The sequence below is a fragment of the Marmota monax genome, unplaced genomic scaffold (assembly GCF_021218885.2).
Source record: "Marmota monax isolate L192 unplaced genomic scaffold, Marmota_monax_Labrador192_F-V1.1 WCK01_AAM20220418_F8-fsc00025, whole genome shotgun sequence".
NCBI lineage: Eukaryota > Metazoa > Chordata > Mammalia > Rodentia > Sciuridae > Marmota > Marmota monax.
The window spans coordinates 1,252,558-1,277,700 of NW_026691950.1; the positions used below are offsets into that span (position 1 = coordinate 1,252,558).

At 34.6% G+C, this 25,143-nt stretch overlaps 2 protein-coding genes across 11 annotated transcripts in view; both read left to right on the forward strand.

Annotated features, from left to right (window-relative positions):
* Klhl5 (kelch like family member 5) overlaps positions 1-25,143 on the forward strand; it is a 69,150-nt gene that overhangs the window by 35,110 nt on the left and 8,897 nt on the right. For all 10 annotated transcript variants that reach the window (XM_046449563.2, XM_046450046.2, XM_046449644.1 and 7 more), the window contains 6 exons: positions 232-368; positions 914-1,110; positions 6,291-6,503; positions 11,936-12,122; positions 19,242-19,466; positions 22,926-23,088. In XM_046449563.2, the coding sequence (XP_046305519.1) occupies positions 232-368; positions 914-1,110; positions 6,291-6,503; positions 11,936-12,122; positions 19,242-19,466; positions 22,926-23,088 (1,122 nt within the window). The remainder of the gene's footprint in view (positions 1-231; positions 369-913; positions 1,111-6,290; positions 6,504-11,935; positions 12,123-19,241; positions 19,467-22,925; positions 23,089-25,143) is intronic.
* LOC124096423 (small ribosomal subunit protein uS8-like) lies at positions 1,543-4,097 on the forward strand. Its single transcript, XM_046450314.2, has one exon. The coding sequence runs from the start codon at positions 3,475-3,477 to the stop codon at positions 3,826-3,828; it is 354 nt and encodes a 117-aa protein (XP_046306270.1). The 5' UTR covers positions 1,543-3,474; the 3' UTR covers positions 3,829-4,097.

Consider the following 25,143-nt stretch of genomic DNA (forward strand, 5'->3'; position numbering starts at 1 on the left):
TATTTGAGTGGTAAGCAGGTAAATCATTTACCTCAGCAGAAAATTTTCATAATGGTAATTTATTATTCAGAGGAAGGAAGTAGAGCATAAAGCAATTTGTCAAACTTAAAATGCATTTCCCAGTACCATGTACTTTCTATGGGTAACAAATTTTTTGAAAAAGATGATGAAGCATTTATTAAAGAACATCAAATTTAATATGCTCATTGATTTTTTTTTCCTAATCCTCAGATTGGTGCTCTCCTCTGTCTCTGATTATTTTGCTGCCATGTTTACTAATGATGTCAGAGAAGCAAGACAAGAAGAAATAAAAATGGAAGGTGTAGAACCAAACTCGTTGTGGTCCTTGATTCAGTATGCATATACAGGTAATAAGTCTGAAAATGTAAATAAAACCCCTTAATTTTGTGTTATATTATTAGATTCCAGATTTCCAGACTCAATAAAGTATGTCTGGCTAACAGTTAATTCTGCTATTGTCATTACCATCTTGATAATACCTCACATAGGTTAAAAATCTCCATGTTAAAACCTTTAAAGTAGTTATCATAATGAAGCTTTTGAATGGTATTTTAAAATATTAATATAATAATTAGATGGATTATGTAATTAGTGAAAATTTTGCACTTAAAATTGGAGAGTTATATAGAACTGATGTTACAAATATGTCATTTAGAAATTCTGAAAATAAGACATTAGTTTTTCTTTTTATTTTTTAATAGAGGTCACAAAGAGCTAATAATTTTCCCCCACATTCAATACTTTTTATTTTATGTTTTAATGTCTTACATTTTCTAGGTTTGTAATACATGTAATGAGCTCTTATTTCGAAATATTACTACTAACATCAATTATTTTATAAAATAAGATTCATGTATTTCCCTAGTTAATGGAATTTCTTTTTATCATTAAGGCCGCCTTGAATTAAAAGAAGATAATATTGAATGCCTGTTATCTACAGCTTGCCTTCTTCAGCTTTCACAGGTTGTGGAAGCATGCTGTAAGTTTTTAATGAAACAGCTTCACCCGTCCAACTGTCTTGGAATCCGTTCTTTTGCTGATGCCCAGGGTTGTACAGATTTGCATAAAGTGGCTCACAATTACACTATGGTATGTATTTGAAGAGCAAGCAGGCATATCCTCTTTGCCTTATTCCTTATTGTTGAAGGCTAATTTACATATTGGCTTTGTCATGAGTCTTGAGGTTCAGGTTCATGGTCTAGCATGTCATATTTTCATTGAATTTTGAGGAGAACAACACCAAGTAATATTTTTGGATGGAGGAGCCAGGCCCTAAGTTAATATAGTCACTAAGAAGCAGAGTGGTGTCCTAGTTCTATTTCATTCAATATTTTCAGACCTGCTGCTTTTTAAAGCAAGACTTTCCCAAACATTTTACTTTATAGCACATGGATGCATTTCAGAATTGTCCACATATTCACTGCCAGAAATCAGTGATAGTGGTTATAATGTATTGGGACAGTATTGATATAAATGATGAGAAGATGAATAGGACACTTTTTAAGAATGAATCTGATTACTTACAAGAAGTGTTTTTGTTTATTTGTTTATTTGGTTTTGGTACTCAGAATTGAACCCACAGTTGCTTTACCACTGAGCTACATTCCTAAGTTCTCACTAAGTTGCTTAGAGTCTCACTAAGTTGCTGAGGCTGGCTTGAACTTTCAATCCTCCTGCCTCAACCTCCCAAGCCTCAGGAATTATGGGCATACACCACTGCACCCAACTAACAAGAAGTGTTTATAGACTTGATTTAAATGCTTCAGTTAGAGCAATTGACTTCTAAGAGAAGAAATAATGTGAATATTCACATACATGTATGCAGCTATCCACATTACTAATTCTATCAGCGTTTAGGAAATGCCATTTTGTCTACCCTCTCCTCCATCCTTCATGCTTCCATTGAGTTGTTTGTTTTGTGTAGAGATTGGCATTGCTTTAGGAAGCTTCCATTAGAGATACAGAGATATGGAGAAGAATGAATAGGTTATTTTTAACCTATTGGGAAGATTCAGTCTACCTATTTCATAAGCTTGATGTGAAAAAGCATTAAATGTTAATAAAAGTTTAACACTAGCAATTGGCCCATCATCTCCCCAGTCAGAAAAAGATGCCATCATCACATGGTCATCATCATCATTTAGGTTTACTCGTTCAACACAGTAGGGGTTTATGTGAGGAAACAAAAGCTTTCATAGAAAACCACAGTGTTTATGATTGGTTTTTCTCCCTGTGGTTGTAATCACCTCTCAGGAATGTTTCTTGTTTATGATCATCACAGGGCCTCAAGTAAAAAAATAAGAGATTGCACAATAGGACAATAATATACAGACTTAGCATGGTGGTAGGCTAATGTTTTTTAAATTAAATCCTTTGAAAAATTTCCTGCTTAGTCTTTATCCTTCTTTGTAGATTTCTCATTTTAACCTTACACCTGCAGGTTCAAATAACTTTATGACAAGATTAATATAAATAAATGAAATACAGCTGGAGTTTTTTCTTCCTAATAAGTTTATAATTTAATATCTCTTTCCTAGGAGAGTTTTATTGAGATGAAAACATTTGTATGCATGCATTTAGGTCACTTTTTTTGTTTACATTAGAGATGTGATTGCTGTTTTAAGGCTTAGACATAAATTAAATTTGAATTACCTGGATGTTTTTAAAATTTTCGTAGCCAGTTACTTGTGGTAAATTTTTTTCTCAAGGTCATTATTTAACATTACTTATATTTCAGCAGAGACGTGAAATGGAATTCTAATAACAATAAGTAACTTAGAAGCAGATTGTCTGATTTGAATTGTTGCTATGGGAACTGAATAAAAATGTATAGCAAAATTCAATCTTCAATTTAAATAAATCCCTCAGTAATTTTATTTGCTTAAAAACTATTCCAAAGGGGGAAAGAGCATAATGCTAGCAAGGTTTGGTAGCGTGATATTTGTATCATAAAATGGATTTAAAATATGAAGTAAGCATAATGTATGCTAGTGAAGTCAGCCAGTAATTCATAGGTGGACTGGACATGTTCCCTAATGTGGCACAGGTACAAGGAGAAAAGGATAAGCACCTCCTTCTCAGAATCTGGGGCCTGGAAACTTTTGTTCTACTTCTGACTGCCATTAAACAGGACCTGGAGCAGACCATTTAATGTCTAGAAGAAGTTTGACTAGTTATTTCATTACAACTATTTAATATCATTATTGATTTGGAAAAACAAATGTAAAAATTTAAAAATATTAAATTTTGTTTATCAATCTACAAAACTTATAAAAACACTGAATTCTGCAAACAAAAAGAGCTGCTTTAAAACAAAATTTATACTTTTGAAAAGCACTTTGTGTTTAAAATTGAGTTTAGTAGTATTTCATAATTTGTTGAAAAACTCAGGTTTTCACTTGATATAAATTATTCAAAAATGCTGTCTTTCCGCCATCTTTTCGTGCCACCATAATGGTGCACGTGAATGTCCTGGCTGATGCTCTCAAGAGCATCAATAATGCCGAAAAGAGAGGCAAACTCCAGGTCCTTGGTAGGCCGAGCTTCAAAGTCATCATCTGGTTTCTACATGTGATGATGAAGCATGGTTACATTGGTGAATTTGAAATCATTGATGATCACAGAGCTGGGAAAATTGTTGTCAGTCTCACAGGCAGGTTAAACAAGTGTGGAGTGATCAGCCCCAGATTTGATGTGCAGCTCAAAGACCTAGAAAAATGTCAGAATAATCTGCTCGCATCCTGTCAGTTTGGTTTCATTGTATTGACAATCTCAGATGGCATCATGGACCACGAAGAAGCAAGATGAAAACACACAGGAGGAAAAATCCTGGAATTCTTTTCTAAGTATTTAAAACATACACAATAAAATGCCTCAATGGAAAGAAATAAATAATATAAGAATGGAATTGGCAGTGTTCTGAAATATATGCATAAACAGTTTATCAAAACCTTATGCAATGGTCTTTTTCTCACTAATGAAAGGCAATTAATGCTATTTGTAAGTAGCAATAGTTACACGAATGTTATATAAATATGTTGATTGTACTATACACCATAGCTTTAAACAAATGGAAATGCATATTATTCTGATATCTTCAGAAATTCACATGATATTATGTAATTAATATTTTTACAGGTAACTATGTTATCTTTTTATATATATATATATATATATATTTTTTTTTTTTTCCTGTCATTGATGGACCTTTATTTAATTTAGTGATTTGTATGTGGTGCTGAGAATTGAACCCAGGGCCTCACACAGGCCAGGCAAGTGCTCTACCACTGAGCCACCATCCCAGTGCCGCTGTTATCTTTGCCCTTGAAATTTTTATTCCCATTTAGGCTATTTCCCACATTTTACTATTATCAGTAATAAAGAATCAATGTTATTGATTCATCTTTGTTTTACACTTACACAGTATTTATTAAGAATTAAACCGCAGGGCTGGGGTTGTGGCTCAGTAGTAGAGAGCTTGCCTAGCAAGCACTGGGTTCAATTCTCAGCACCACATATAAATAAAATAAAGGTCCACCGACAAAAAAAAAAAATATATATATATATGTGTGTGTGTGTGTGTGTGTGTGTGTGTGTGTGTGTGTATAAGTATATGTATATGTGGAGAGAATTAAACCACAAGTGGAATAACTGGGTTGAGAATTTTAGCATTCTTGCTGTGTTACAAAATTATTTTACAATGTCAGTATACAGTTGAGTAAGTACAGTTTGCTTGAAACAATTCCAGCAATGAGATTATATTAAAAGCTATTTCTGAAAATGATAATCAATCATTTAAAATAGATTAATTTGGGTATCTTTTAACAAATCATGATGAATTGGGGCAACTGAATTTAATTAATTATTCATGAATGGTTTTCCTCTTAAGAATTTCTGCTGAAAGGGATGTCAACCCAAGATGTATTTTAGATAAGTACCTCAGTCAGATTATCACAGGCTAAGTAGAAAATATGATTCTCATTCTTATATGAAGATAGCTATTGATAGACCTTATCAGTAGCTCTAATTTAAACGGCCTTAGTAATTTTACTAAAACTCTGCATGCTGAGTCAGGGCTAACACATTAAGAAGTATAAGAAAAACATTAAAGGACATATGTCTAACATTTGCATTTATATTTTTTCCTTTTTTTGCATTTATATTTGATGATATCTTATAACCTTTCAAATAGGTAAGTTTTCCTTCTCTCCAGATTATTTAGCACAATAACCTATAAAGTTTATCTCACACCTAAATGCATTTCTAGCTCCCATTTCAAATTATAGAGAGCTTGATTCTAGCCAGGATTGAATCACTTTCAGTCTAAGGTCCTTGTCCTACTACATTCTAGGTTAGCACTTTTGCTTTGGTTCTTTTTCCTATGAACCAGAATAACTTTACATAAATCATATTAGATGAAATAAAAATTTTTGAAACAGACCTAAAACTCTGGATGGTCTTATAAATAACATTAAAACAATCTTAATGGCTAATTTGGTTTTAGAATAAACTTGAGGGCAAATACTCTTTAATCTAGAACAGTCCTGGGAAATCTGGCCAGCCTGGAGGGCATTTTTGAATAAGAGAAGTAACTTCACGCTCACCCAGGTAATTTGGCTTTATTATTACCTAAATTCTTCAGCAATCACAAATCCAAACTAATTCCTGATGATAGAGTATCATGCAGATCAATGTCTAATACTGGGTTTGTTTATTTGTTTCCTATTTTCCTTCAAAAAACTTGCAGATACTATTCCCTAACTTGGACAAATAACTAGGTATTGCTATACCTAAATGTCACAGGTTCATTTTAAAATGTTGTAAATGATATAAACCCTGATTTTTAAAATTTATGTTTAGCAATATAATGGTGACTTTTGTTTGTTTGGCTTGGTTGTTTTGTTTTGCTTTGTTTGCAGTGCTAGAGATTGATCCCAAGGGTACTCTACCAGCTACCTCAACATGCCCAACACTTTTTACTTATTTGTTTATTTTTTGAGGCAGGGTCTTGCTAAATTGTGGAGGCTGGCCTCAGACTGCCTGAGTCCCCCAAGTTGATGGGATTACATAGACATTCACTATTGCACCCAGCTCGTAATTTCAGTTTAAAAGTTTATTTCTATTGTTTCTTTTACAGTAAGTGGTGACACATTGTAAGGTCTAAAGTATAAATCATGTTTGGGTACCTAATACAAAAACTTGTAGTTTCTTTTAAATAAACTGTGATGGCCAGAGGAACCATATTACTTATTTGCTGTTTTTCTGTCCAGGAACATTTCATGGAAGTAATCAGAAACCAGGAATTTGTATTACTGCCAGCCAGTGAAATTGCAAAGCTCTTGGCCAGTGATGACATGAACATTCCAAATGAGGAGACAATATTGAATGCACTTCTTACTTGGGTCCGTCATGATTTGGAACAGAGACGGAAAGACCTCAGTAAACTTTTGGCTTATATTAGGCTACCTCTTCTTGCACCACAGGTAATTAATAAATACTTCTTTATAGGTTTTTTCTTTGCTTGTTCTATCAAATTTTTACATATATTCCTATAAAACATATAGGTGAAAAGATAATAAGCTAATAAGATTCTTCTTACCTAAGTTGCATCAATTAAAATTCTTGATTTTGAATTATAATTTTGACTCAGCTACAAACCTATGTTACCAGTTGGAGGAGAATTAATAACAAAAGAAACACTGGACTCTAAAAACCAGAAAATTTAGATTAGTTCATTTGCCTCACATTTATTAAGTATCCACTAAATACCTAAATTCTATCCATATGCAGATTAATTGAATTAATCTAAGATTAATAAGATATGATGATAGTTCCACCTGTGACATTTTAAAATTCTGTGACTTGGCATATTCTCACACTACAGTTTCTTTGTCTATCAAGTAGAGATAACATCCTTTCTGACCATCTCACAGGATTATTATGAGGGTCAGAAATGTGTTCTGTGAAATAGCATGTGCTATAAATAAGATTACCTTACTTGTATTAATCTTGAAAATGTATTCCTGTTGTTGTGAGTGAAAGTTACTCTTTATAACTACCTTACAGAGACAAAAATCAATGCTGATGCTTTATAAGAAAGACTTTCATCTTTTTAAGTGGGATATTGTATGAACATACAGTCATGAGACTACATGAATTGATGGCAATTCAGGAAAAATAACAATAAAAATATTTCTTATGAAATCAGATTTAAAGAAAGTAGTTATTTTTTTTTTGCTTCTACCTAGCAGAATTTCTTTTCTAGATGAAATAAAATCTAAAAAAAAAAAATCCCATTAGATTTTGAAAAGAATCTGTGCAATTAAGTGAGACCTTTAGAATATCTATTATCCTGGATACTGCTGACAGTCATGTCCATAAGTTGTTAAGAGTTGAAAGCACTTATGAGATCATTTAGTCCAACATCTGTGGTACAAATGAAGTAACAAACCAAAAACGTAAGACTCTGTGTTCAAAATCACAAAGTGATTTCTGCCCTTCTGCACTGTGGTTTTATTTGTCTTTGCTCCTTGGCTATCATCACAGAGCTAATGAGAGATAGAGGTGGGAGTCAAATCCAGATAAAGTTCTATGCCACTGAACAATTCTGCCTCTTGAATGCACCATGTGTAAAATTGCTGGGTGGAGGAAAGGATATCTGGTGGAGTAAAAATAGGTCCAAACTAAATCAAATTATAACATATACTATAAATATATATATATATATATATATATATATATATGATTGTAATATATATTTTATATATATATATATATATATATATATATATATATATATATATATGGAGAGAGAGAGATAAAGATTGTGATAAATGGATCATGAAAATAATAGGAGTAGCCCACCACAAGTGATGGTGGAGAAGCAGGGGATCTCTTTCCTAAAGTGAGCCACATAATCTATACCATGAGTTAGCTACCAAAAGAGGGGCACAATACCCAGGGGAGATAGGAGATTGTACCTTGTTATGGAGTCATGAATGAATATATTATTTGTTCTGGAATTTGAAGCTAGTTCACATGGCTAGAGTATAGAAATAAAGTGGGGCCGTGTCAAAATATGAGGTAGGAGAGGAATATGGACCAGATCATGAAGACCCTCTAGTCATGCCAAGGAGTTTTAATTTTGTCCTAAAAGCAATGATGAAGCACTAAAGGAAATGACATAACTGATTTTATTTTGGAAAGATTGCTGCAAACACATTGCAGAGAGTGGATCCAGGGGGTCAAAACTAGAAACCCATTAGCAGGGTTTTTGGAGTTCAGCCAAGTGAAATAGGCATTCTGGCAGAGGAAGTAGAGAATTACCAGACGCAAGAGCTATCTAGAAGGTCAAGTTGACACAGCTTAATGACTCAATGGTAGAAATTAAGGAGGGCCCAAGATGATTCTGATTGGTGCAATAGGTTAGTAAAGATGCTGTCATTTGAATCAAGAAATACAGGATGAAGAGCTAATTTGGGGTATGGAGTGGGGAAGGAAGTGGGAGAATCATATTCCCAAAACTTCTAAGTTTCTTTAAAGATTAGAGCTAACATGACTTGGGGATTTTAGTGCTGATAAACTTGGAGTCACACACACACACACACACACACACACACACACACACATAAACATCTGTATTTTTCTAGATTTTGCATTGTCTACTAATGTTGTTTCATAATACTTTGGCCTATAAACAATCTTTATTTTTAGGTCAAATATGTGTCATTTTTCTTAGTTTCAGAATTTCCAGTCTAGTTAGAGAGTGCTTTTATTACACTTTGCACATGTAGCCTCCTAGATTATCTGGCAAAATTTCATTGCTTTATCTCTTTCACTGAGGCCATTGGTTCATGTGACATAGAACAAGTGGAGGAATATTTTTATTTTTTTCCAGATAAAGACAGTTCTGCACCTGAATCATTTTATTAAATAATAATCATTTATTAAATAATTCACTCCATTTCCAAATGAATTGAACCTTGATCATATATTACAGCCTCAAAAGCAGATCTCGTATCTTTTTTTAAAAAAAATGTGTGTGTGTGTGTGTGTGTGTGTGTCTGTGTAGTTGTAGATGGACAGCATGTCTTTATTTTATTTTTTATGCAGTGCTTATTTTTTATGTGGTGTTTAGGATTGAAGCCAGTGCCTCACATGTGCTAGGCAAGTGCTCTGCCACTGAGCCCCATCCCCTCATATCTTTTTTGATTCTTTGTTCTATTGATCTATTTGCCTAGTTCTATTCTAATACTGTGTTTTTATGCAGAATCTTTATAGCATATTCTATTATTTGATATAAGTCTCCCCTCACTGTTAATTTTCATAGTTTGCTTGGCTATTTTGGAGTCCTTGTTTTCCATATAAACCTAAGATGGTTTTATCCAATTCCCTCTCATCATCTGGATTCTTTTGGTATTCTATTGTGAACTGCACTAAATTTCTTTATTAATTTTGAGTTTATATTTTGATATTAATGTGTTCTGTTTACGAAGTTTTTCCATTTTTTGTATAGCTTTCTTCACATGAGTCTTATGCCCTTCTTGTATTAAATACATTCCTAAATATTTTATTTTCTTTTAGCTATTGGGTATATATCTTAAAATTTTCATGTTTATATTTTGCTGGAAGAAAGCCAGTCTTCTGATTATTTTACACTTGTATTTTAACCTGCTACTTTACCAATTCCCTGATTACCCTCTATTATTATGTATACAATCATAACTATCACCAAAGAGGGAGAGTTTGACATCTTTTTCTATGTATACACCAGTTATTTTATTATTACTTTGTAAAAACCTTCAAAGCAATGTTTAAATAAGTAGAGTAAAATGGAGCATCCCCATTCCTGATCTTAACTGACATGTGTTATTGTTTTATTAGTTAGGATAATCAGTGATATAGTGTCAGACAATCCATCTTTATTAAGTCTGTCTCCTCTTCCTGTTTTAGAGTTTCAAATTAAGACTGGTTGCCAAATTTTTTCCAAATACCTGTTATCAATTATATTACTTTCTCTTTCAAAGTTATGATGTAATGAGTGCTTTGCAGATGAGGATGTGATTAAGCTTAAATATGATGATAGAAAGAGCTAACACACATACACACACACACACACACACACACAGAAGAGCTAACACTTAGTACCAACTATGCCAGACAATACATTATGAAATACAAAGAATATCTTGTTAATTTTTCTATTGATCACATATCGAAATGATAATATTTTGAATATACAGGGTTAAATGACATGAAAATTAGTTTCAGCTATTTCTTTTCTTTTTTATGTAGTTATTTAGATATAATGCCATGTGTGTCTTCTTTGATTGGACAGTGCTGGCCCACACGCTGCACTGGTCCTTCATTGGCAATACCTGCACTTTGTATAGGGCTATTAGCAAAGTGAATGAACTATTAGAATGAATGATGCATTGTAAAGCAACAACAGAAAAAAAAGAGGCAAAGGGAGAAAGAAAATTTACAAATGGCCAAAATATAAAAAGATGTGTATGAGAGGGAAAGGTGCTACCATTGGCAAAATGAAAAGAACTAACACTACTTCCTGGCAGGAATGTTGTGCTCATAGCTGGTGCAATGATGAATTAGTACAGCCTCTTTGGAAAGCATTCTGATGTTTATACATCTTTTATATTTATATACACCTTTTGAACTGCCCGGGGGCATCAGCACTTGTATATGTTAAGGTATGTGTACACACACTGGAAAAAAACAATGTTCATAATAATAAGATGGCTAGAAAATGTTAGTATAACTGTTAATTATTTATAAGAATACATCTGAACAGTATTTCTTTAGGAAGACTTGAAGAATTTTTCATGAGATATTGTTAAATAAAAATGATAAGATGCAGCAAAGCATATAATACAACAAATAGTAAAAGAGAAACCACATGCCACACACACATATGAGAATTATGTCCTCAGAGGACTGTTAAGTAGAGAAAGAAATGAAAAGATGCACATAGGTTGTTGGTTGGGCAGTGAGGAGTTGCACAATAGGGAGGCATGATGGAGAGCCCAGCACAAAGGGAAAATAATCATTTTTAAAAGATAGGTTATAACAGTTTTTATGCATTTACATAAAATAAGATTCAGTGAAGCACGAGGAGGGTTAATTTTTCTTTTAGAGTAATCACAGTTCTTTGTCCTTTGAGAAATTGGTAAGTTGTTTTTTGGTGGTAGTATTTGTACATCATTTAAAGAAGTCTGGTAAGTGCAGAATAATTAGTCAACACCCACTTAGTATTTCTCAGTTAAAGTTATTTCTAATTATAACTGTAAAGTGATTTATGTTGGAAAATCTGGAAATTATAGAAAAATAATAAAAAGATTAATTAATATATGTATATAATAAATAGACCTTTCATTGTTCTTTAATAAAAAAAAATTTGGTTAAAAAAATTACTTATAAAGTACCAGCATTCCCACTACCCAAGAATAAGTGCTATTAGGTTCTTAGCTGGGTACGGTGGAGCAGGTCTGTAATCCCAGCAGCTTGGGAGGCTGAGGCAGGAGGATTTCGAGTCCAAAGCAGCCTCAGCAAAAGCAAGGCACTAAGCAACTCAGTTGAGACCCTGTCTCTAAATGAACTACGAAATAGGGCTGGGGATGTGGCTCAGTGGTTGAGTGCCCCTGAGTTCAATCTGCACTACCCTCCCCCAAAAAAAGGATCTTAGAGTACATCACATATGCTCTTCAATTTTTGCCTTTCAATGACATTTAAAATGAAAATCTTGCAAATGTTGCATGTTTTAGTTTCAAATGTGTTCAAATTTGAATTTTTGTTTTCAAAAAACATGATAATTTCCATTCAAAAACTAGTATCATTTATTCTTTCAACCTTACTGTTTTCTTGGTCATTCAGTATATATATATATATCATTCATTTCTAGTTCCTGGCAGACATGGAAAATAATGCACTTTTTCGGGATGATATAGAATGTCAGAAACTCATTATGGAAGCAATGAAGTATCATTTATTACCAGAGAGACGACCCATGTTACAAAGTCCTCGGACAAAACCTAGGAAGTCAACTGTTGGTACATTATTTGCAGTTGGAGGAATGGATTCAACAAAAGGTATTTATTTGGAAGAACAGAAAAAAAGAAATTTTAATAAGTAATAATTATGACCAAAGAGCTCTTTGGAGAAATGGCTGGTTGCAGGACAAGGGCAAAAAAGAATTACAAGATAAGCCTGGAACGTAACTCTAGTGCCAGAAAGAAAGTGCTCGAAGAATGATGGAAACAGGTCAGTACTCCCAGCGAGCAGTTTGTAGGGGTTACCACTGTCTAAATCTGGGGTAATTTGGGTATCAAATAATAGACTCAAGAGACTGAGGGAGGAGGATCACAAGTTCAAGGCAAGCCTCAGCAAATTAGCGAGGCCTTCAGCAACTTAGCAAGATCCTGTCTTGAAATAAAAAATAAAAAGGACTAGGGATGTAGCTCATTGGTACAGTTCCCTGGGTTTTATGCCCAGTACAAAAATAATGATAATAGTAAAGGAGTATAACTAAATACATTGGTAAATGTCTGAATCCATGCTGATAAAGAAGGGAGAGGAAAGTTTTTTCTTTACAGTAGAAGTGCCAACTGTTAGGTGCAGAAGGAAAGATGGAATTTAAAATGTTGCCATTTAGCAGCCATCAAAATCCAAATTATGAAATGTTCCAAAATCAAAACTTTTCAAGTGTCATGTTGGTTCTCCAAATGCTGGAGGTGCTCTTCATCTCATAATTTCAGATTGAGGACGCTCAACCAGTAAAGTCAATCAGTCAATCAATCAGAAACACTCAAATCAGAAACACTTCTGGTCCCAAGTATTTTATGTATCAGTCAAGAATCCTCAGTGTAAGCCAGGCATGGTGTTGCATGCCTGTAATCCAACTAGTAGGGAGGCTGAGGCAGAAGGATCACAAGTTCAAGGCCAGCCTCAGTCTCAAAATAAAAATAAATAAAATTAAAAAGGGTTAGGGATGTAGCTCAATGGTAGAGTATCCCTGAGTCCAGTCCCTAGTACTGCAAGAAATGAAAGGAAAAAGGAGTTATCAGTGCATGGTAAGACTGATGGGAGAAAATTTGAGAAGAGGATATTTAGACTCAAAGTACCTCCTAGCCACATACTTATTAGGTACAAAGGGTAAAATAGTATCTTTACAATGGAGAGCACTGGCACATATCCACTTAACCATTCACTTAATCAAAGATAATGTTGCCAGTAATGAGAATGAGCGGCAGCATGTGCCTCTTATAGGATGCACTGTGAAAAACTCAGCAGCACACCTGTGGTATTCTTGTGAAAAGCCTATAACCTGAATTCAATCTTGAGGAAAAAACAAATCTAAGTTGAGAGACAGTCTACAAAATAACTTGTCTGTCTGTAGTTTTCAAAAATGTCAATGTTGTGAAATACAAGGTAAAAAATAAAAGATTCAGACATTGTTCCAGATTACCAGAGAATAAAGACACATAGCAACTATTATAATCAATCATCTTGGTTTTTCTTTTGCTTTAGAACATAATTGAAATGAATGAAAAACTTCAAATAAGGTCTGTAGATTAGATAGCATGTTTAATGTTAGTTTTCAGACTTTGATAATTGTATTGTGGTTTTATAAAAAAATGTTGTTCTGAGGAAGACACACTAAAGTATTTAGGGGTATAGGGTCATATCTCTGTAACTGGCTCTTATGCAGTTCAGAGGAAGAAAGGCATGCACACACACATGCAGACTAGAAAACAAATGTAGTAAAATGTAAACATTTGGGAAATCTGGGTCAAAGTATCTGGGAATTTTTTATACCATTCAGTTTTTACTAATGATAAAAATAACAGTAATGAACAATATACATAGTACCTACTGGCTGCCAGGTATTATGTTAGAAGCTTCTATGTGTTAATCTCTCCATATACATTGATCTCCCCTGTGTCTACATTCCTAGTACTAATCATCTACAATCCTTTGACAGTACCTCTCTAATTTTAGCTTATTTTGGTTCTTCCCTTGCTCTTCTCTTCCAGCCCCTAGAGATTGAAGCACCATATATATTTGTTTACTGTCTCTCTACCTCTTCTCCTCAAGTAAGCTCCAGAAAAGCAAGGAGTTAATATATCCTGAGAGCCTAGTACAGTGCCTTGCACATAGAGCATCAGTATCTGTCAGTGAATGAAGATTTGCTTTGCCATCTCTTGAATTACTTGTACAACTGAAGCCCTAAATTTATTAATCCTGTGTGTTTTTCTCCTGTGTGTTATCTATAAGGAATATAAAATTATGAGCTCTAATTGAAAGTTTTGTATGTTATTTATCTTGTATGTTCATGGAAGCAAAGACTGACATCATTTGATATATCTGTCTATAGATTTGATTTTATTTTCATAGTTCTAACTTGTTTAAAATATCTGTCATTACATGTGGTGCTAGGCTTTGTAGTCATTACTAGCTCCTCTTCTCCTCTCTCTTTCCTTCTCTTTTTCAGGGCTTTAACTGTTTATCTCTGTATTAATCTGTATATTCTACTCTCTTACTTTGACTTTATTCTCATATTCCCAACTTGTTGAAAATATCTACTTGACTTTCACCATTCACTTCAAACGTGGCATGTTTAAATCTCTGACTATGTCTCCCAGACTTAAGAGTGTAGAACCAAAATAAGTTTTCTTCAGTGGACATCAATTCTGGCTCATTTAAACAGATAAGGGAATTTATTAGAAGGCGGATGAGACAAGGGCACTGTGTCCACTGCCTGCTTCTTACTAATGACCTGTGTTTAACTTCTGTATGCAAGCGTTAGGTCAATCCTGAGCATTAAATGTCTAAGGGAAGGAGAACAAGTATCTGTCTTTCCAGTTTTCTGGGAGATGAGTTGCTGCCTTCTATCAAGACTTATACATACAGTGGAAAATTGTCCAAGCAAGAGAAGGAAGCTCAGATTCTAGTACCCAAAGGAAAGAATTCTCTGTCTCTCAGATCTTAAATTCTGACAGCTGTGTCTTCCTTCACATGGGTCTTGTATCTAATTCCTTCAGATCTCCACTGCCCTCTTTCCAATATTCCAGGTAGCCTCCTATCAGCCTACCTATTTGGATCAGGTTAGCTTGGGGGAAATAGCACTCATTATGTTGTGAGTATCTGTTATTAGGAAAGCTCTAAGAGCCGAATAGAGTTCTTGCTCTCTTTTATAGTTGAGGATACCAAGACTAAAAGAAGTTAGTAACTTTTCCAGGCTCACATAACTAATTAGTGATGAGATAAGGATATAAACAGGCATTTTAACACTGGAGACCATTCTCTCTGCTCCATTAACTCTTCAGTTAACATTGTCACTACTCTGCTCAAAAACTCCAGAGATCTTTATTTCTTACCACATAAGGAATAAATTCCTCATTTCAGCTTTTAAGACATTCTTTAATCTGGTCCTGCTGCTCGACCAACTTTATGTCTGAATCTTTCTTAATATTCAAATACTCTTGACCCTCTATCCTATATAAGCTATCTTCCCTCTCTTTATCTTATTCCCAATATCTTTATAATGAAAAATGGTTTGCCTTTGTTGGATGGTAGTCAGATCATTCACTCTTGATCCCTTCATATGTCTTTTTAGTATAGAGTCCAACAAATAAGCTGATGATGATTCTAGATAGCCACTAGAAAGGTGTCAGAAATATTTGTGCTTACTTTTTAAAGGTTAGTCCTTCGTTATAAGTTAAGGACATTCTAAGCTTTTACACGAAACTTTACAATTGTTAGGATTTTTTTATTTTTGGAATGTTTGGATTTTTTAAAATATTTGCAACTGTTTTAATATTTTGTATGCATTAGACTTGAAATTATCAAAAGAAGTTTTAGTTTTGAATTCATTACACTGTGATACTACTTAGTAAACTAGATATTTAAAAAAAAATAACTTAGGGGCTGGGAACTTAGTTTAGTGGCAGACTGCTTGCCTAGCATGCTCAAGGCCCTGGGTTTTATCCCCAGCACCACAAAATTAATTAATTAATTAATTAAAGTTCAAAATAAAGATATTTCTTAAATATATTAGTGAAGAGAGATGATTAACCTTTATTTGATGGGAGTTTTTATTTGATTTGATTAATTTTATGGAAGGAAAAGATTTTAAGATTTTTTTGTTTTGTAATGTTTTATTTTTTTATTTATATAATGACAGCGGAATGCATTACAATTCTTATTACACATATACAGCCCAATTTTTCTGTCGGAGTCCAGCTCCAACAGGGGGTCTCAGGAGATGAACGGATGGTGAGGAGTCGGCAAAAGGGGGGTGGAGAAACAACACAGACACCAAAGTGAAGGTGCTGAATCCCAATCTTTACTTGTGAAGTTAATCATATATACTTTTCATTTTGGCAGGCTCACAGTACTTTGTGGTTACAAAACAGAAATCATTATTCAAAGTATTACATAGCTACAATTAGAATAGAAGAATGTATCTTGGCTTATGCATAAGCAAGCATTTTTACTTTCAGTTCGCGTTTGGCTTTGAGCTGTTTCTGCTTAGTTAGCTTTTAATAATAGTTAGAAATGTCCCAGACTACTGGCCTATACCTTGACTATTCTTTCTTGACTTACTGACTAGAATCGGCACCACAGTTATGGCAAGTGGTTAACTTGAAAAGAGAGGCTACTAATTTTAATCAAACAAGAGCAAGAGCACAAACCATTGTGCATAAGAACAAGAACAAGTTGCCCAGCACTAAGCACTAATCTGTCTTCTTAATATTAATTCTTCTTCTTTAGATTTTAATATAATTTCTCAAAAACTTCCTTGACTGTTTTTCCTACAGGGGGTTTTTCATTAAACATTAACAATTTACATTCCACAGCTGAATCATTGCATTTAGAGCAAACAGATTTATTCTTTAGAAGTAGTTGCATTAATTGGGAAAGTCATGTTTTTTCCTTCATACTTAATGGTCATATGAGAAGTCGCAACTATACTTATTAAAGGTATACAAAAACAAACCAGCCCATTCCCAGAAGTATACTGCGCTCCTCCAGAGGATGCACGCCTTGCGCCATCCACCTCAGTAGGGCCTTGCCATTGCCTGAGTCAGGGGAGGGGCGCAGCATTTTTCATATCTCTGGTTGTATACAAAGTATATTCATACCAATTTGTGTCTTCATACATGTACTTTGGATAATAATGTCCATCACATTCCACCATCATTTCTAACCCCATGCCCCCTCTTCCCTTCCCACCCCTCCGCCCTATTGTCTATTCCTTCCATGCTCCCTCTCCCTACCCCCCTATGAATCAGCCTCCTTATATCAGAGAAAACATTCAGCATTTGGTTTTGGGGGATTGGCTAACTTTACTTAGCATTATCCATCCATTTACCTGCAAGTGCCATGATTTTATTCTCTTTTACTGCTGAGTAATATTCCATTGTGTATATATGCCACATTTTTTTTTATCCTTTCGTCTATTGAAGGGCATCTAGGTTGGTTCCACAGTTTAGCTCTTGTGAATTGTGCTGCTATAAACATTGATGTGGCTGTGTCCCTGTAGTATGCTGTTTTTAAGTCCTTTGGGTATAGACCAAGGAGTGGGATAGCTGGGTCAAATGGTGGTTTCATTCCCAATTTTCCAAAAAGTCTCCATACTGCTTTCCATATTGGCTACACCAATTTGCATTCCCACCAACAGTATGAGAGTATCCTTTACCCCACATCCTCGCCAACACTTATTGTTGTTTGTATTCATAATAGCTGCCATTCTGACTGGAGTGAGATCATTTTTGAAGTGATAAATGACATAAACTCTTACATGAAGTAATCTAAGCATATGAATAGAATTTCATTATTGTGAAAAAGTTATAAAGAAAGATCACTCACATTCAAAAGTATTTTTGAACAGCTACTATTAGAAAGGATTCTGTTTGGTGCTGTGAAGAAAAAAGATGGAAAGAGACTTGGTATTAATCCCAAATAACTTAAAACTGCATAGGGCCAGTTTAGAAAAAGAACTATAACATAAGAAAATATAATATCTATATATAGAACAAAACTGTTTGTAAATTTTAGGAGATTGTCAATTTTTAGGAGATTACTAGTTCTCTGACCTAATATAACAAATACTTTAGAATAAATGTTTGTCACGATCATAATTCTGTAAGGCTAGCACTGATGACTTGGTATATTAGAAGCTTAGGAGAAAGGATTCTAATTGAAGTCTTCATGATTGGGGGCTGGGGTTTTTTTGAGGAGAGGTGGGGGTTTTGTTTGTATTTGGTTTGTTCTTGGTTTTTGTTTTGTTTTTAATCTCTACGGGTTTTAACTCATAAAGAGACTAGTTCTGGAATCTTCCAGTTTTTAAAACAATGTAGACAGCATTAGCAGAAACTACCTAACGTTCCATACTTAAGTTCCCACAACACAGACCTTTTGCCCTTCCTCCTTGCATAGATGTGGTTCCCTCTTCCTATAGAAGCCAGCCTCTGCCTGTGCTGTGGGTAGTACCCTTTCCTGCCTCCTCAGGAACCTCACACTATTAATTATGATTCCTTTTCATCTCCAGTGTTTTCAACTTCCTTCTTTTCAACTAGATTCCTCCCATAAGCATTTAAACCAACTCAAGGTTTTCCAATTTTAACAACAAAGTAAAACCTCCATCAACCCTCCTTGTAACCCCTTTCTTCCTCCTCCCTTTTGTAGCAAAACTTCTTAGAAGAGTCCTCTGTGCTCGCTATTTCCAATTCCTCACCTCCTATCATGTCTCAGCCACTTAGTTAAGAAAGTCTTCCTCATGTCACCAGTGGCCTCCATGTAGCTGAGTCCAGTAATATCTTTTAGTCTTTGTCTTAACTTGCTTCTCTCAAGAGCGTTGATGATGTTAGCCAGCCTCCCTGCTACCAGCGTTTTACCTTTGCCTTGTATGACACTAACCTCCTCTGCTTTTCCTCCCACTTCTGGCCATAGTTTCTCAGTCTCCTTTGACAGCTAATCCTTGCCCACTTTACCTTTTAATTCTGGGCCTGGCGTATGCCCTGGAGAATGGTAGGAGATGAGGTCATGGATGTAGGAGGAGCCCGATATTGCAGGGGCTTCATGGGATACAGTCAAAGTATTGTTCTCAATGCTAATAAAAATTATCCTTTTGTATGCATAATTTTATAAAATAGTCAATCATGGTGGCATTTTCATTCACATAATTTCTGCATATTACTGTTAAGGAGCAACAAGCATTGAAAAATATGATCTGCGTACAAATACGTGGACTCCTGTGGCAAATATGAATGGGCGGAGGCTACAGTTCGGTGTTGCAGTGTTAGATGACAAACTGTACGTGGTTGGAGGGAGAGATGGACTGAAGACTTTGAATACTGTAGAATGCTACAACCCCAAAACAAAAACTTGGAGTGTGATGCCTCCAATGTCCACACATAGGCATGGCCTTGGTAAGTATAGCTGCAGATTCACTATACTGTCGTACATCTGCTGCCATGGTATTTTACATTCTATACCAGGAAGCAGACAACCAACATAGCAGCTGAGTCGGTAGTAATCAACCACCAAGCAATTGTTCTCATACTCCTGTTATCTGAGAAGCAGAAGCAGAGAAAACAAGCACATACACAAGTATGACAGCAGCCAGTGCAGGTAAAAACACACATATCTGAGGGGTTTAGGGTAGCAGCATGGTCGAAGCCACCTTTTCACAGAAGTGTTCTATGTTTGCAGTTAGTTTTACCTAACCTCATTTAAATGCTTATTTAAAAATCTTAGCATTATTATTTTTTATATTTATGTATCCCCTGGTTTTTAAACAGAAATGGAATAAAAACTCAGAAGAATTTTGAGGTGGCACAGAGAATGTAGTAAGAGAGACTTTGATTTTATCACTCAGTAATTTACTGAGCATGATTAGCATATACTGTGTGCCCTGCTCTTTTTTCTGTGTGTTACACAGATGAAGACACTGTCTTCACCCTCAGGGAACTGAGGGTTCATTCTAAGATGCATGGAAGATAAGTTAGGGACCTCTTTTTTCTCAGTGAAATAGGATAACAAGTTGTTTTATGAGAATAAAGGAGGTAGAATTAAAACTAGATGGGACTTAAAAGGTGTGTGCATCACCCAGCTTTTACTGCATAACAAACCAGTCCAAAATGGAGAAGCTTAAGGCAACAACTATTTATTTGGCTCATGGGTCAAAAGGACAGTTTTTCTGGTTTAGGCTGCCTTGGATGATCTCTGCCAGGTTTTCATAAATCTGTGGTGGGCTGGCAGGTTGACTAAATGATCTGGGATTGCCTTATTCACATGTCTGGTTGTTTTAGGCAGGTTGTTGGCCTGGCCAACAGCAGCAACTGCCCATATGACTCTAATCCTTCAGCACATTAGCCCTGTGTTCCTTCACATGGTGGCATCATAGGGTTTTGAAAGCAGGAGAATGCAAGCCACAGTGCTCAAAATTTCAGGCCTCTACTTGCATTATGTTTGCTAATGCCTCACTGACCAAGACAAGTCCCGTGGGCAAGCCTTGGTTTAAAAAGTAGAGAAATAGATTCCTACTGTTCATGAAAGGACGGACCTATAGTCACATTGCAAAAAGATGTAAATTCAGAGAATGAAGAATCAGTGGCTTTATGGTCAGTTTATCAGATTAGAAAAGGTTTATAATAGTTGGAATAAAGAATTTGATAGGTCACTATAAAAGATGGATGCATAGCAATGAAAGCACAGTTGAATTTAGCTAGCATGGTGTATACTCAATTTATTAAATTAATACTAGGAACCAGTGTAGATAAAGGCTGCTCAAAAAAGCCAATAGCCAATAATAAATGCTATCTAGGAATAAAGACTGGTGTGGTGACAGGAACAACAAAACAGCAAAGGGACAAGGAATTCTACTAGTTGGTAATTAGGTTTCAGTGAAAGATAATATATTAAGTTTCAGTACAGGAGTAAAAGCCAAAGAGTTGGGCTAAGGGACACTGAAAGGAGGAGTTTAAAATTAATTATATGAAATGTAACAAAGAAAACTGTAAAACATTACTCTGAAGTCCATAAGATCAGCTAATACATAGGCACAGAATAGGAACATGTATCTTAAGAACAAATCAGATTTATTCATTTTTGTTTTGTTTTGTTTGTGCTGCTGGAGATCAAACCCTTGGCCCTGTAAATTCTGAGCTACACCCCTAGTCTCTGAATGAGATATAAATTTGGATTTACTATAAACAAGGGTTGATAGTTTAATTCAACTACATACTTCTTCTACCATGTAGAGAGAAACCTATTCTAATTTAAGGTAAATATAGTACATAGAATATAATGATTCATGATTTGTGCCAGCTGGATTGTGCATGAAATGCCATCATGAGTTCCAGTTGCCATATGAAAGACATTGTGAACCACAGCCAGTTAGAGGATGATAGTCAATAGTTTAAATGTCTTCTTTAAGTCCTAATTCAAAATTTTTATTTCATTTATTCAAAACAACCTTGGTTTTACCTTATTAATAAGTAAATTTTATAAATTTGAACTCACTTTATTTAAGAACCACTCCCTTTATCTCTTCATATGTGAAAATTATATGAAGAGTTTATTTGAAAAAAAAAGCTTCTACAACTAAAATTTCTTTCTCAAAGCTATTGTTTAAGGGGTTGGACTAGGAGGACTCTTTTTCCTTTACCCTTTGATTAATTACATATTACATGTTTTCATAGTACATCTAAAATTGGATATGTTATAAAATTGGCAATATATAAATATTATAAATATATACCCATACACATATATAATCTCCAGTAGTCAGCACTGTGGGGCACAAAACATGATATAAAAAATGAGTGAAGTAAAATGTTACTTTGGGTTATGCATGAAAAACAAATATTTTAATCTTATCTAACCATGATCTCACAAATTAAAATATATTTGTATTATAAAAAGTTTTTTGCCCTCGAGTTTTTTACCTCACCTGGCCATAATCATGTCCTACCTCTTTTCAAAACCCTCTATTGGCTCTTCTTCTCATTAAGAGTAAAATCCAAAGTCCTCAAACAAGGTCAGTGTACTTATTTCTGACTGCCCTGTGTGATGTGACTCTGCACTCTTCCTCCTCACCTACACTCACCCCCTCAGTCTCCCTGCTTCGCCAAACTGGCCACGTGCTATACCTCAGACACACCGAGCATTACTCTGGGCCTTTGCTTATGCTGTTCCTTCTATTTCATTCTCTTCCCAAAGATAACTCCATGTCTGATCTCCTAACTTCATTCACTCATCAGCTCAAATGTCACCTTATCAGAAAAGTCTCCCTTGGCACTCTCTACCCTTTTATTTTGCTCCTTATTGTGCCTGTGTCTTAAAAATATAAGGTCCAAATGGGTCTTATATTTTCAGGAGACACAAAATAGATATTTATTAGAACATCTGACAAGTTCTATTAAATGTCTGGCCCTTAGTAGAAACCCAATAGATAATTGTTGAATCCAATTTGACTCCCTGGCAGTGAATCAATCAATTGGCTTATAACAAATCTAACTATAGTAAAATATCATTAATTTGAATTAATAGGGGGAAAAGAATAAATTTTTTTTCAAATATGTCTTAAATCCAGAATTTTAAAAAATGTTTTTGGCACTGTATCTGGTATAGTTTTAAATTAACTTTCCACTGTCATGCCTGGAAATAACAGTTTCTAAAAGCTCTAAGAGCAGAACTACAGTGCTATTTTATCCCTACCCACCTACCCACTAAGAGGAGCAATGAGGAAGGCAAATATCTAAAGTACAGATTTTTGATTGGTTACATTTATATGTCTAAGGTGTATTGTCCTTCGAGTTCAGCTTACATGTGATGTTGGCAGCAAATATTCTTGGCAGTCATCACCTCTCCCTGTCTGTGTTTAGGTGTGGCTGTGTTGGAAGGTCCCATGTATGCAGTAGGCGGGCACGATGGCTGGAGCTATCTGAACACAGTAGAAAGATGGGACCCTCAGGCTCGTCAGTGGAACTTTGTTGCCACCATGTCCACCCCCAGGAGCACAGTCGGTGTGGCAGTACTAAGTGGCAAGTAAGGAAGTGCTTAAAATTCATTAAAACGCGATACCTGAAATTTATTAAGCAGTATCATTTCCAGTTTAAAGAAATGTATAAATACTTCAAGTGATTTAAAGAAACTTTTTAAACAATGACTCTTTTTATAATTTTAAAAACAAATGAAAGCCCATCATTGGGCTTTCATTCTAATGTGCAAATGCTGTCCATTTTTAATCATCATTTAGAGTGAAGAGATTCTTATGTAAATATCCATATTAAAGTTTAAACCAAAAGGTCAAAACTAAGGGAAGACTTGAGTTGGTTTTTTTTTTCTCTTTTTTCATATTTTCAGATTCTTTGATGGCTGACTCATCTACCAAGTAGCTATTAAAAATGTAAATTATACTGTAAAAATATGATGATTTATATATATATACCTTTAAAAGTATATGGTCTTTTAAAAGTAGGGCAGTCTGTTTCTATGTTCCTCTAAAACTTCCTTCTATCTTCTCTACTGACTTGTCTTTAATTTGGCTCCTCATCTTTCAAAACTTGGTAAACTGGCAAAACCAGAATGGATTTGGAAGGAGGCTCTCTCTTGCCTCTCATCTGCTATAAATAAACTGATTTAGATAGACCTTCACCCGTATTTCCTGGTTACTTAAAAACTAAATGTGAAACTTTTTCACTCCTTTCGTCTGTGAAATGAAGCCCTCCGTGAATGTTAAATAAAATTTTTTGTTGCATTCATTTTGTATTATTATTTCCAGAAAGAGAAGAAATCAAAAAATAGAAACTTAGAATTGTTAGTAGAATTGTATTTTAAGAAAATACACATATCTGCTCTCCTTACCTCTCCCTTCCTTTATTTTAGCTAAAGAAATAACTTACAAATGTGTCACTATGTATCTTTACTAACTTTGATACAAACATCAACCATTACAAATCTGAAAATAAGAAAAAAGAAGAAAATTAAATCAGTCCCTTGTTTGTTTAGACCTTTTTTTTTTTTTTTTTTTGAGAGAGAGAGAGAGAGAGAATTTTTAATATTTATTTTTTAGTTTTCGGCGGACACAACATCTTTGTTTATATGTGGTGCTGAGGATTGAACCCGGGCCGCACGCATGCCAGGCAAGCACGCTACCACTTGAGCCACATCCCCTTGTTTAGACCTTTTGGGTTAAACTTCAGGGATTAGTTTGTTGGGTGAATTTTTGTTCAATGTCAAGTTTCTGAGCTCTCATTTCTAATAGAGGACAAAGGAACAACCACCTTCTTTCTTTAAAACCTGATTTCCAGAAATAAAAATAACTTACTTCCTTACCTTTCTTTGTCTCCTAATGATAAGTAAATATTTCACATTTTAACCTGCTGGAAATTTAATTAATTGAATATAATTGAGACAGCCTTGAATAACTTCCTCTTTTTACTATCTTACCTTATTTTATAATGTTCAATGGAACAAATGTAGTTGTGTTTATGTTTTATGCAATACATTCTATATCTTAACGTTTCCAGAATATTGAATTTTTCCTTTCTATGGTATTTGACAAAAAGAAGCTTTACTTAGACTTCCTTTCTTCTCTCATCAGGCTACCTCTAAATTGTTGTTAAGATATTTTTAACAGTAAAATCTCTCTCTTAACTTTAAGTTCAAGTTTAAATTTTATAAAAATGATATAGAAGAATAACTCAGTTTTCAAGAACATCCAGCTTAGTTCTGTTTTCTTTTGGTTGTCTAGTAGTATGAGAAAATCCTGATTCACAGATAAAAGGTTGAAATGGCAATAGTTATTTTAATTACTAGAGTAATTTAATTGGAGTCTCAGGAGACTCTTCCATTAGATTGCTCAAATAATTTGAAAGTAGTAGGAAAATTTTTGTTCTAAGTTGAATATCAAACAGTATCAGCCTACTACTTGCATTCTTGATCATAAATTTAAAAGTCTGTGAAGATCTAAATCTTATTCTAAAATACATAGTTCAATATTATCACAAGTTGATGGGCTGGGGTTGTAGCTCTGTGGTAGAGTACTTGCCTAGCACATATGAGGCACTAGGTTCAATCCTCAGCATCACATAAAATAAG